Source organism: Callorhinus ursinus, unplaced genomic scaffold (assembly GCF_003265705.2).
Source record: "Callorhinus ursinus isolate GAN/ISIS: 27379988/994484 unplaced genomic scaffold, GSC_fseal_2.0 scaffold36, whole genome shotgun sequence".
Classification (NCBI taxonomy): domain Eukaryota; kingdom Metazoa; phylum Chordata; class Mammalia; order Carnivora; family Otariidae; genus Callorhinus; species Callorhinus ursinus.
Genome location: NW_027397098.1, coordinates 3,749,760 through 3,763,904, shown reverse-complemented (window position 1 = coordinate 3,763,904; position 14,145 = coordinate 3,749,760). Strand labels below are relative to the sequence as shown.

The following is a 14,145-nucleotide window of genomic DNA, read 5'->3' as shown; positions in this document are numbered from 1 at the left end:
GGGGTGCTGAGTTACAGAGCTCATACCCCAAAGCCACACCAGTGGGTAAACTACCAAGGGCAAATTCAATTAGCCTCTCGTTAGGTGACCACAGTTTCAGCTGCATCTTTATGCAATGAAGGCAAAGCTCAACAAAGAACCCATAAAATGAAATGATGCAGACCAACCTTTTATTGCACCCACAATATTTTGGTCTAGTCCTTTTCGGTTGTCATTGAGTCCTCTTTTCCTCTTCCCATTGGGTAAGGAGTTAGCCAAAGTCTTGTCATCAAAAAATGCACACACCAGCTTTCTAAACAGAAGGCTTCCTGAGCGAGTATAGTTTGACAGTATGGAGTCCAGCTGTGATTTAGGCATGAACACATCAAAGCCTTCAGCAAGTTGCACTTCTGGCTACCAAAAGAACATAAATATTTCATTAAAAGCAACATCTGAAGCATTTGACTTTTGGGCATATCACTAGCTACTGCAATGTCCATACCCTACAAACGATGTGGTTTCGGCTTTGCGCGCCAGTATTTGCAATTTATAAAACCAGTGACTGGTTCTTACAAAATAAGACGCTCTAATTCCAGCATTAAGTCTCTTCAAAAGCAAAGCACGCTGCAAATGCATTCTTGTCTCACAAACCGTCAAGAGAAGGCAGATCATCACAAACTCAGGTAACTGTGGAGCTACAGGGAACTTGAGATTTCTGGGTGAAAATACCCTCATTTTTTTTTTTTTTTGAAGTGAAGGAACTAAGGTCCAAAGAGATCATAACAAAATGATTTACAAATAATCTGAATGTACTCAGTGCGTTACACTTGACAGATTACTTTCTCGTACATGAAATAATTTCACTTCATTTGCCTAAGCACACGAATATGGGGCTACCCAGAGGCCCATGGCTCTTTTTACTCTGCCTGTGGTTTTCAGCTGTGGGACTGCATTTTTTTTTCCTCCGGTGAAAACTTACGGAAACTAAGTAGTGCAGTGGAGCTCAGGTATGTGTTCACAGTGCTACTGCAGTGCACAGTGCTACTGTAGTTCACAGTGCTACTGTAGTGCATAAAATAAGCAGAAAGGATGAGCAGGAACCCCAGGCAGTTTAATTCTGCCTCTTGGCCCTATTTTGGGGAGGAGAATCTGAAGCCATGTCCCAGAGCACCCGAAAACCAACACACTCGTCACCCTGCTTCCCCATCAGGGATTTTCTGCCTGGGAGGCTGGAGCAGAAGACCTGGAAGGTACCTTTCAACTTGGACTCTACGTAGTAGAATATGAGCTCAGACGGTAATAATAGACTGTTAGCACTCCATGGACACTTAGCTTGTCTTTTCCTCCGGCAACCCAGTGAACACTTGCATTTCCAAGCTTTTGCGAACTCCTTCCTTCCCGTGGAGGTGGCCACGCACTCTGTCACTGCTCTTAACGTGACATACTCATGTGGCTGCATTTATTATACCGTATAATTATTTATTAGATTGTGGCCCTTCCTGATGCCTGCAACTCAGACTTTGTATCTCTCAGGCTTGGCACATAGTAAGTACTCAATAAATTCTTGAATAGATAGAAGTTCATTAGTCATAATCTAAACTATTAAGTCATTTACTGTTGATTATAACGTAACTCTAAAATAGTAACTTTAATATGAAGAAACGCAGTCGGTATACTTTCATTAGGAAAAAAAGAAAATCTCACTTAAGTAAGATGTGTTATAAAAGTTGATTCTTGGATAATCATACTTACCACTTTGCAAACCCGGTGCTACTTTAGATTTTTAAAACCATATTAGAAAAGAGGATCTGGGATTAGTTTTTCTCCTGGAGAATAGGAATTATTACTTTCGTTTGTCCTAGTGCTTCTAGCACACTGTGGTCAGAGTAAAGAGGGCGGAAATGATCAGATGACGCAGGAAGTTTGGGCCCTGCCCTTGCCAAATGCTATTCTCGACTTGGATTATCCACAAAGTCATCACATTTCTCTGCTTCACTTTACCTTTCAACTTTCGGTCCCTGGATGCTTGGTAAACATCGCTCTCCGAAGAGTGCTGTCCGATTGGTTGCTGAGTTTTGGGTCATGCTGCTGGTAAAGGGTGTGTGGGGGTGTTGCTGGGAGCCAGAGGCTGTGCCCTCGTCTCCTGTCCCACATGGGGTGCTCAATGCATATTTGTTGAATGATTTGATGTGGAAATATTAGATGGAGAGAATTTTACCATCATCATCTAAGATGAAGTTTCATTCATAACCAGAATTTTGCTATGCATATCAATGGCTGCATTCAGACCTTATTCTAAATCTTTTGATCTCAGATTTTTGATAAGTGTTCCTATATCACTTAAAAAGCCATTAAAAAAGGAATCTCAACTTACAGAAGCAGCTGCTTGTAGCTGTATGAGGGGCTAAGGGGGTATAGAAGCTTTTAAATGTTCAGGAGTCAAAAGGGGAAGACGCCAACTGCTCTCGTTCACATAACCCTGCTGAATTCTGGTACCATCAACCAGGTGCTTCAGACTCAGCCACCTGACCCGAGACTCCCAGAACCTGCCCAGGACCCACCCTGGAGGACTTGACCCTGGTTGGAGGACTACGGACCTCATCTAGCCATCAGGCAAAAATGAGCCCCTCCTTTCTTCACAGACTCAGTCTTTTCTACCGACTATACTTGCAGCACTTTCCGCACTGCATTTATTTGGTTGGGAGTTTGTGTTTCTCGTGAGAATATGCGCTCTTTTGTACTCAGACAGCCAAATGCCCAGTCACTGCCCAATAGGTATTTGTCAGAATAAGCAAAACACTATGTAAGAATTTGTTCAAAATTCATTCATTCAAAGATAATATTGATTTAGAGACCCTTTGGCCCAATGTAAAGGAAGCGTGTTTGAGAGTCTGCCATGCGGTGGCTCAGCGTGCCAGTCCTCCTGGGGCAGCACTCATGCTCACTCAAGGAGCAGACCGCTTGGGGAGCACTGAACTGACTGAGTCCAGACGTATTTACTGTGTGTGTAACTCCATCCGCAAGGAGTTTCAGGTCGGGCTCCCTAGATGAGACATAGACACAAATATCTATTATATAAAGTACAAAGCGATAAATGCTACAAGAGAGGTTCAGGGCACTAAGCAGCATTTGGCGGGTGAGGGGTGAGCAGGGTTGGGGAGGGGTCAGGACAGCATTTTATGAGGGCCTTACGGCAGAATTTAGGAGACAAGAGAGGCAGTTGGTGTTTCTAGCATTTGCTGCGACTCCTAAAACTAAATATTGGGAGGTTTCTGTGGAGCCAGGAGACTCCCTATGGGATCGTAGAGTGTCTTGATTTCTGAGACGCTCTCCTAATGCAGAAAGTGTCAGTACTTCCTGGCCCACTTTCTACCAACGGACAAATACTGTCGTTTTGAAGTGTTCTTACCAGATCAATGAACATGAACTCGCCCAGTTATGAGCCTCTTACAGAGGAGTCGGTTTTAGGACTTGCAGCAATAGCAGCAAGAGCAAAGGTGACTCATATTTGCCCCCTTCCTGCTCTCCAGGCCCTTTCTCTTACGCAGATTTCTTAGCTCCTCCTAGCGCAGCGCTAATGCTCTGTCTACAAGGTGCCACAAAGCAACAAGCTAATTCCTTAAAAACAAAAAGAGGGTCGCTTTATTTTCTGAAACACAGAGAAAACGAATCTCAGATTTTCACTATGAAACCTTCAGATTTCCTCCATTTTACAAATAAAATCACCGTGCATTACCACCATGTAATGAGCTATAATCTGCACGTATATTTAAAAACAGGTTAAAACTCCAATTGTATCATTGAATCTCTTTTTGTTTACTAGTGCTAGTTTAAATGAGCTCTCTCTGCTTACTAAGGATACCTGTGATAGAAACCACACTATTCCAAATGAACATCATTTTACAAACCAGACTTTGACAGCATCACTCTCGGCTCTTCAAGCAAAGACAGATCGCTAATACACTGACAGATTCTATTGTTTACTGAGGTAGTTCAATTTTAAAGGACGACATCCAAAGTGTGGGGTGGAATTTACGACACTTAGAGTCCTCATCTTACGAGTTAAGAGTCTGAATTTGTGCTATAAATTTGGATTTTCATGAATGTCTTGCCCATTTTCGGAACTGCAGCTACTTAGCACCAGAGTATATCAAAAGTTGAATTTTCCTTATGCAGTGGCATCATGTCTTACACCCAGGGAAGTTCTGGAGGCAAAAACCACGTGTAGCCATATGACCCTTAAAAATGTTCATGGACTCAGGCCTGTGGGCATTAACTCTCCTGTTCCCCTTTGCATTTCAGTCAAGGCCTTCCTTTGCTTAGTAGAAGCTGGGGTCAAGATCTAGTATGGGTGGGGAAATCCCCTAACCAAGTGAATTAAAAGATTTGCCCCTCAGTCCCTATGAGCAAGTGTATCATTTGATTCCCTGTATAATCTAAAGAAAAACATGTAAAACAATTTTAAAGAGATCATATTAATCACAGAGGGAACAAATCTGATAGAGGCTATTTTCCAGAAGGTACTATCAATGCCAAATTATAGTAAAACATGTAAATAGCTAAATGTGGTCCCTGGTTAAAAGAGTAAAAAAAACCTGCATGAATATTTATGCTGGAATTAACCTCAGATTTTCAATTGCAAATTAATAAATTACACACAATAGTTGGTATACTCCACTGGCTAGCTAGTTGGCTCAAGAAAAAAACCATGGATGAAGAGGCAGGATTCTGTGGAATAAGACTAACTGATTTGGGGCTGAAAACACATAACAGAATTTTAAAGATTGTTTAAAGACTATGAATTTAGTCTTTCTGCTCCTAATACTTTCATATACAGTGATACTTTATTCTCATTTAGTATTTATTTTGCAGTATGTTAGATGTGTTTCTAGGAAAATGAGCTTTAGTTTATGAAAAGAAATTTAAAAAAACCACAAACCCCCTTCACAATGGATTTTATTTTGCTCACAAATGTGCTCTTGGTTCTGTTTGGGAAGAACTGAAATCATTTCCTATAACTCAACTCTGTTCCAGGTAAATATAGCAAGAACCACTATTACTATTTATTAAATGCAATGCCATAATCATGCCCAGGGATGTGGGTACTCATAAGAATATACCAGATCGCAAGGCAGGCCTGCTGTAGCAGGTCTTGCTGGGAGCTGAGAATCTCAGTGTCGATGGGGCAGAGTCTCCACCTTGGATGTACTATATCAAGACTCGATTGTTTTGTTTTTGTTTTTGTTTTTAAGATTTTATTTATTTATTTGAGATAGAGAGCATGAGCAGGGGGAGCAGTAGAGGGAGAGGGGAGAAGCAGCGACCCCCTGAGCAGGGAGCCCAATGTGGGGCTCGATCCCGGGACCCGGAGATCATGACTGGAAGCCGAAGGCAGACGCTTAACCGACTGAGCCACCCAGGCGCCCCCATCAAGACTCGATTATAAGGTGGATGTTCTGTAGTAAGTAAAAAATGCTTGGGCAAAAGTTCTGTCACAGTCTATATACTAGCATATATTTAAGGTTGAATTGGATAAACATGACAAGAAGTCATTAAAGGGCCAAGCATTTACAGATTTTTTATTTGACAAAATTTTGGTAGAACTAAGCATTTAACTAGAAAATACAATACAACTCAGCCCCTTGAAAATTCTCCATGCACTTGCATAATGAGACACTCCAAAGTCATTTAGAGATGTTTTTAGCTTTTTCCTTCCTCAGGTGGTAAATTAATGGCTTTAAGCACTATGGCTTGATTTATGCTAAAGATATTTGAGCCCAAATGTTGAAGACATAAGATTTTAGCCACGGCCATCTAGCTTTTTCCATCCTAACTCCAATGCACCTGCTCCTTGGAGAGCCTGTCTTTGACCCTCCTGGCAGAGGGCCAGTCCTGCTCTTCCAGGCTCCCCTGCCATCTCCTGACTGCCACAACTAGAGCTAACGTCCTATCCTACCATTACTATTGCTTATGTGTTTTCCTCCCATGCTCCTTGCAGGGCAAGGACTGTTTTGTTCATTTAGGTACACCCCGGAAAATGGTGATGTCATTAACATTTACTCGCTACTTCATATTCCAGGCTCTAGGCTAACCCAGGCGAAGTGGGTTTTTCTAACTTCACCCTCACCCTGCGAAGTGACTATTTTATTATCCCCAGTTTGCAGATGCAAAAACTAAGGCATGCAAAGGTCAGGTAACTTGTTTAAGATTATCCAGCTACTTAGAGACGAAGCAAAGATTTGAACCCAAGCAGTCTGCACTGGAACCTCCTCTCTCAAGCATATACTGCCTTAAGTTCAGCGGGTCAGCGAATAAAGAGTCGCCTGCTCCGCTGATTTGCTTTACTAGTTCCCAGTGGATGATGTATTTATTGGGCTAAGAAGGTGTTAAGAAAACAGATTCTGATTTCAGAAGTTACTTATGTTGAGAGCAATACATTTTAAATTATTTATTTTTAGAAGAATGACTTAGTATAAACATTAATGAAATTACCTTCAGTTGATGGGTAGCCAGAGATTTATCTTCTGATAACTTTTAAATCTGGATAATCTAGGATTACTAGAAAATATTCACAATAATTCCAATAAAGAGAAAAAAGTGTCCTACTATTAATAATTATCATACATATCATATATACACATATATATTTGTTTTTTTAAGTAGGCTCCATACCCAGCTTGGAGCCCAAAGCAGGGCTCAAACTCACGACCCTGAGATCAAGACCTGAGCGGAGATCAGAGTTGGACGCTCAGCTGACTGAGCCACCCTGGTGCCCCTCACAAATATATTTTTGAAAATTGCTCTAAGTGTTTAACCAAAGCCAAAAAACAAGCCAAATCCAAAAGCAACAACAATGAAACAAGCTTAAGCCACATATATCTACCCTGAAAACCACAACTTAGTATGTCCAACTAAGTAGGAAAAAAACAGCAACTGCAAAAAATTCATGGCTGCCTTGTCTGAGTACTGGCAGAGCATGGAGTTGTGAAAGAAAGAAGGAAACATTGCATTTAAATTTGAAATTCGGTTTTGGGTTTTGGGATCCTGGTTTGGCTTCTGTGGAACTTAGGCTTGAATTTTATTTAATGTGCTAATTTAAAGTGGGTCAAATAATCTTGCCCCAAAGTAGAAATATTTCTGGCCACTCTATTTTTATAAACACTATTTATTCATGTGTATTTGTTCATTCATATGTACACTTCAGTTTATTTAACAAACATTTAGATTTGTCCCTATAAGGTACTTAGCTAGGACTGCTACAGTTTAAAAAAGAACCGGTATTTATTGAGTGTTTAAAATGTACCAGGGGGGGGGGCGCCTGGGTGGCTCAGTCGTTAGGCTTCTGCCTTCGGCTCAGGTCATGATCCCAGGGTCCTGGGATCGAGCCCCGCATCGGGCTCCCTGCTCAGCGGGAAGCCTGCTTCTCCCTCTCCCACTCCCCCTGCTTGTGTTCCCTCTCTCGCTGTGTCTCTGTCAAATAAATAAATAAAATCTTTAAAAAATAGATAAATAAATAAAATGCACCAGGAACTATTCTAAGTGCTTCATGTAGATTACTTCATCTAATTCTTCCGCAGGCGAGTTCTAGGAGGTCAGCATTACTGTTATTCCCATTTTATAGGCAGAAAACTGAGACAAGGGGTTACCCCGCTGAGCTTCTTGCCCAGGCAGCCTGATTTCAGAGCCTGCACATTTAACCATTCACTTCTCTCCTAGAACCTTCCAAATAAACAGAGTAAACTGCCTTAGTCCAACCTTTCGGTTCTCCTCATACAACGATCATCCTGTGACTGGTTACTGAGTGTGGGTCATGTACAGGAATGGACCCAGAACGGACGCCCAAGTGTGTCACTCGGTGGATAAGGGCAGCTGCAGCCCTGGGTGTAAGAATCAGCTCTACCTTTCTGGCTGTGAACCTGAGCGGGCTACGTAAGCCCTTTGTGCCACAGTGTCCTCATCTACGAGGACAGTAATGACACCTCAGAGAGCGAGCATGAAAGCGATATAAAATTATTGAGCAGAGTGTGGCACACAAATACCGCTATTTTCATATAGCCCCTGCTCTGGAGAAACTGGCATTCCTTCCTGGAAGGAAGAAAATCATATAAATGATTACAGACGAGTATAGAAAGTTCTATAAAAGGGAATTAGGTTGGGAGCACCTTGGGCGCTCAGTCGGTTGAGCGTCCGACCCTTGGTCTCGGCTCAGGTCATGATCTCAGGGTTGTGAGATCGAGCCCGACGTTGGGCTCCATGCTCAGTGGGGAGTCTGCTTGGGATTCTCTCCCTCCCTCTTGCTGCGCCCCGCCCCCCGCTCCCATGCAAGCACATGTGTGTTCTCTCTCTCAAATAAATAAATAAATCTTAAAAAAAAAAAAAGAATTACGTTGGAGCCCGGGGGGCAGGGGTACTGAGAGGGGTAATGAGGAGAGAATGAGGGAATGGGGAGTTAAGGTGAAGAGAGGTTTCTAATTAAAGCTGAGCCCTAGACCTAAAGTTTCAAAAGTTTATTTTGTATAGTGTGCTTCACGCAAATGAAGACACTTTGTCATGTGCAGACTAAATTACATTTATTGAGTACCTTTTATGTGCCAGGCACTGCAGGAGGAGAGTCTCACCTGCTCTCTATCATTTAGTGTTTACAACACTCTGAGGGCCAGTGCAGTTGGTTTTGACGAGAGTGCAGTAGTTTTCCACATCTGAGTAGGGGTAACCGTTGTCGCTCAGATGACGGGCGGTCTCCCTGCAAGGCCCTGCGTGGCCCCTAGACAAGTCTGTATTCGGGTGACCCTAAAAGTCACGGTGCAAAACAGAGGACTTAATACACTGTAAGTTAGAAGAAATTAATGTGAATTTTTACACCTGACAAGGCGTAGGTTTTACGTGTCTTTTTCTCGTTGCTTCTAGCTCTAATCTTTCTCCTGCCCTCCAAACATCGAAGGACCATTTTGCGATACTAAACTTACTGGTGCTTCCCATCCGGAACTGAAGGCCTGCTTCTGCCCCTGCTTCCCCTATCGCAGTTAACCGAGTGCCTAACCTGGTTTCCAAGAGAGAAATGTGGGGGTTGCTTTCGACTGAGCCACCAAGTTCTGTGTGGGGGCACGTCCTACATGCCTCCTTTCTCTCGCTGCTCGTGTAGACCCCCCACGCCCGACCGACTGTAACTGTCTTCCTCCCGGCTCTTTGTCTCTACTCTCTTCTCTCCATCTCTCCACCATCCACAAGCCAGTGCCACTTGCCAATCTTTTAAGACACAAGTATGATCATTCCTCTACTTGAAACTTGCAATGGCTCCCTAGTGTCCACAGATGAAGGTCAAGGGCATCGGCACGGCATATTTGGGCTTTCACTACCTGGCCCCATCCTACCTTTGTATCATCATCCACTACCAATGCTGGCCAGACGGCCGTTCCAGCGGCCTTGGACCACTCGCCCAGTCCCACAGCTTTGGACCTAATCCTCCCAATGCTGGTACTTCCCAGGGCCCATCTTCAAATACACAAGTGCAGAATTCCCATCCACTTATATGTATCCAATTATATTACGATTTCTCAGATCCATTTTATAGAACAATTCCTATAAGATTATTGTAATATTTCCTGTTTTCTCCTCTGGACTTCTACCAAATTTTAAAAGGACTGTGGCTAAGAAATAATAAAGAATAGAAGGGCACCTAAATTTGGATGCCTTTGCACTGACGGTTCCATCACCTAAGGGAGTCAATCCACACACCCCTCCTGATCCCTGCCCAGGGACCTTGGAAGCAGGCTCATTAACGCCAGTGAGCACTATGTGTGGACACAACGGCCTCACCCGATGAAGGGGTTCATTGCACAGCCCTCCAGGTGCGGTTACAGTTTCTGCTGAACAGGTGAATCAAATGGCATATCAGCTGGATAATGTAAAGATAATTATCTCTATTTTTTGCTTTTAGAAGCACGTTATTCTTCGGTCAAAGATAATCAACACCTAACTGAGTTTTCATGGACAATTCTGAATGCGCTTTGTTACATTTAACAGCTCTTGTTAGCAAAAATAATCATGAATAAAAAGCAATTTATTTTTATTTGGCATGTAAACAAAATTATAATGCTGATATCAGTAAAATTCTATTCTGTTTTTATTAATGTACATAAGGCCTTTATCAGATCTTCCTCCGTTTATCTCTGAAGTATATTTGGAGCTTAAAAATAAAGGAGAAAGTTCAGTTATTAGCACTAGAGTGACCCATTTAGGAGATGATTTACACAATTCAAGTGATTGCTCCTGATACATTAATGTCTATCAGAAAAGAACCCTTAGAAAGTTCAAGAAAAATATAAATGTATTATGAAAACTGCTTAAGACTGAATGTACTTTGTGTTGTGGAATAATTCACCTCTGTTTCCAAATATGTGATCTACCTGGGTTTTGAAACCGGGGCCTTCGTTGCAATAAGCGTATGATATAATCAAGTCAGCAGACTGGCCTGGGGTAGAACATTATCATCATTAATGATTTTTTTAAAATTAAGTTTTGAGTCGAGAAGAACTGCTTCATAATTTTAGCATGTGTTCAAAGGTAAAAAACAAAAACAAGAAAACCCTTTCACACTAAGGACTGGATAAAAGTTCAAATGACCTTCTAGCCTAAGAAAGTCGCCTCCCTTTAGTAAAGACCCAACGTGGATACATGCTAGCAAACTGCCTTTCTGCAATTTGAAAGGGAACACTTTTTTTAAAAAATAGCAATTATTTTTTATTTAAAGTTTAAAAGGTAGGTCCGAACTCCAATCCCATATAGGCTTGTGGGTGTTCTCAGCAGGATTCTCATCCTATGCAAACTGATAATGATAGCTCACTCACTCTTGTTTATTTTAAGAACTCCCCCAACAAAACGGGGTTTGCATCAATGTACTTAAAGATATTGTAAATAGAGTACGTAGTTACAAAGATGGCATATTCACAAAGACATCAGTTTATGGTCAGATGGCTATAAAATGGCTAGTTGGATGGATATCTTCGATGTCATCCAACATCTGGGACTGCAACAACTTTCTAGCTATGATATTAAAATAGAAAAACCGTTGCAGAGCATTAACCTATCATTACACAGAGTAAATGGCATGGCACTGCAACCTAATTGCAGTGTGGCTTGCATCTATAAAATAGAATTAGCACTACTGCTCTTTTTTTATTATTAGTTTGTATTTCTAGAAAGGTGTGACCTTATCTGTAAGGTTCTGTTCATTTATGCCCATTTACAAAGGATTTAATTATATTCTTTTAGCTCTCTACGCTGAGGAAATTGAAAACGGCCACTTCAGAATTAAAACTGTTAAAGAAATTAGTGAGCAGATTATTTACTCCATCACCCTTCTTCGTGCAGGGATAAAGAATGGAGGCACATTCAAATAAAGAAGGTAGAAGATTTTGGGAAGAGAAAATTCTAGGCAAGACAATTATTAGTGGTCTTCCTTTCCTCATTCTCAGATGTCTTTTGCAAGTTCCCCTAGTGTTCTTGGGAGGAACCAGCTAGGGGAAAGTGTATTAGTGCTATAAAATTCCTGCAAGTGACATCGGTTTCGCGTCAGTAGCCAGAGAACATGGACTTACATCGGAGGCAGGCGACTCCAGGACAATGCCGAATCCCAGCACACGGTTCTCCCCTGCCGAGGGAGGCTCGGCCGCCGGGGGGCCAGGCTGCTCCGAGGCCCCGGCTGTCTTCTTCTCCGTTTCTAACACGCCAGGCTTCTGCCTCACACTCAGAGGTTCAACGGTCTTTGAGGGCACTTTTTTCTTTTTATTTCTCTTGCGTGAGACAGCAGTTCGCTGGGAGCATATAAGGGAAATCGGGGGTTGTTGTCTGTTTGGGGTTCCAACTGTGAAGAATGAACAAAAATAGGGTACAGGCACCTGAGTCTCACTTGGGAGAAGTTATCACCCGTCAATCTACATGTTCCACAAGCTGAGACCGAAATGGGATTCAGTCAAGGAAGCAGACCAAAATCAATCTCCTGTGGGACCTGTAGGACACCAAATGTCTTCTCTGGAGCACTTTCGAGTTCTACATGCAGAAGAGCAACCCAGAGAAAACTCTGTCCCCGATGCTGGTAAATCATCACACTTACTGCTACCACTGGGTTCTGTGGAAGAAAGGGATTTTGAGCCACAGAAAAACATCTGAGGGTGATCTTACAAGTCGCAGGACATTTTTATATAAATGGGAACTCAGAACTTACGTTCAGGTGTAGCTGTCCGTGCTTCCTGGTAAGCCAAACTCAGGAATATTCTAATCATCCTTTGAGGGTAAAATGATCAGCTGCTAGCAAGCTACAGGCAACAAAATGGACTAAGACTGAGCAATGATGACCATTTTTTAAAGAATGAGTCTGGAATGACTAGCACAGCCGTGGGCAAAGCCTGCTGCCCATTTATCAGGGCCAGTTACTCCTTCCTCACAAACCCATACTGTCCACACACAAACCATCTCCACAGCACTGCACTCAGTACTGCATTCTGACCAGGCTGTCCTCCGTACCTTGGTTTTAGGTAGCTGAAAAACAGGGATGACATAGTTCTGTGCAAGTTAAGAAGACCAGCAAAATCCGGAAACAGGTGGAGTTCCAAAGATGAAAAGCACTGAACAAAGACCAAGTATCAGTACTGAATCTACACTTAAGGAAACCAAGGATAGTAAGTATAGTTTTCACAGATGTACTTTGGCAAGTCATGTTTGTTAACCATTCAGAAATATTCTGATGGAAAGTGTTAGAGAAAAATATGGCATCATTATTTAAATCTTCATGTATCAATATGGCTTACTAAATATGATCATAGGATATGCCTGCTTTTTTACACAAAGAAGCCAAATGAAAACTAAAGATCTTTAAATGCATATAAATATGGATCATTTCCTATCAGTTTGCAAATAAAGGATATTTATACTTTGAACTTGGTATTTGCATCTCTACACTGGCAAGAAATTTACAAGTATTAGAAACGAACTACTTGGGGCGCCTGGCTGGCTCAGCTGGAGGAGCATGTGACTCTTGATCTTGGGGTTGTAAATTCAAGCCCCACATTGGGTGCAGAGATTACTTAAAAAAAAAGAAAGGAAACAACTACTTGCACTGCATAGGAGCACTGAAAAGGTTTTTAACCACCTGAGCAGTTATTAGTCTAGTTTATTGGTGCTTGACCTTGGCGGCACGTTAGAATCACCCGGGAGCTTTTTAAAAAAGAAGTCTGTGCCTCAGCCTTACCCCACACTAACTGAATTGGAATTTGTAGGGGTGGCGCCCAGGCACTGAGATCTTTTTCAAAGCTCCTCAAGTGACTCCAGTGTATAAGCCTGAGTGGAGAATTTTTCTTCTTCTCTGGATTTTCACACAAGGCCAGGTCTCCACGCCCAAAGTCAAACAGACAAGGGAAGCAGTTTTCAATGGTCTAGAACTCACACCTCTCCAAGCTTTGCTATTTTAAAGTAAAAGTGAAAATGCTTTGGGTTTAAAGAACACAGGGACTATGTGAGTTTTTCTCCTCCACTGGCAAGTCTAGGCACACCAGTCCTCTCTTGCTTCCAGATCTTATGCCTTCATCGTATTCCTTGTCTTCTTCCTCAAGAAAAGGTGAAACTTTCTAAATATAATTTAAATCTACGTGTTACAGGCAATAAGCCTTAAGTCAGTCTACCCACACAACACAGATTCTTAAGTTTAAGGAAATTAAAGAAGAGTAATTTTTTCGGTTTATCCTTTCTGCTCTCCTACAAACTCTGGAATCATTTACTGGCCTAATCTGCAAAGGTTCAGAAAAGAAAACACGGTGACAAAGTGGCATTTACTTAATAGATTCCAAAAGGGCTTCAGTCAAGGATTTAAATGGTTGCAATTTGTAGTTTGCCATTTCGGTAGTAAGGAGCTTAAGTAACAAAATAAATCATCAGAATTTCATATGCGTATTTTCTTAAGTGCTAAGAAATTCTTCCTGCAAGAAAAGAATCTGTACATCATGAAGGAGACTTTCCTTCTGTGCTCCTCATTTAAGAGATGTTAACTTTTGCCAGGTCAATAAGAACATGGGTTGCTGTGGTGGAACAAGATGAGTGAACGCTTACTGGCCTCACCAAAATGCTTATTGTTTCCTTGGGCTAAAACCAAATTCAGCACATACAATTAGATGT

General features: G+C 41.9%; 1 protein-coding gene across 12 annotated transcripts in view; it reads right to left on the bottom strand.

Annotated features, from left to right (window-relative positions):
- The window catches only part of BEND7 (BEN domain containing 7), a 92,420-nt gene that overhangs the window by 48,056 nt on the left and 30,219 nt on the right, over positions 1–14,145 (bottom strand). For all 12 annotated transcript variants that reach the window (XR_012374567.1, XM_073879905.1, XM_073879900.1 and 9 more), the window contains 2 exons: positions 11,577–11,842; positions 168–393 (listed from right to left, as the gene is read on the bottom strand). Coding sequence is in view for 11 of the 12 variants with exons in the window: in XM_073879905.1 (XP_073736006.1) it covers positions 168–393; positions 11,577–11,842 (492 nt within the window). In the remaining variant the exon portion in view is untranslated. The remainder of the gene's footprint in view (positions 1–167; positions 394–11,576; positions 11,843–14,145) is intronic.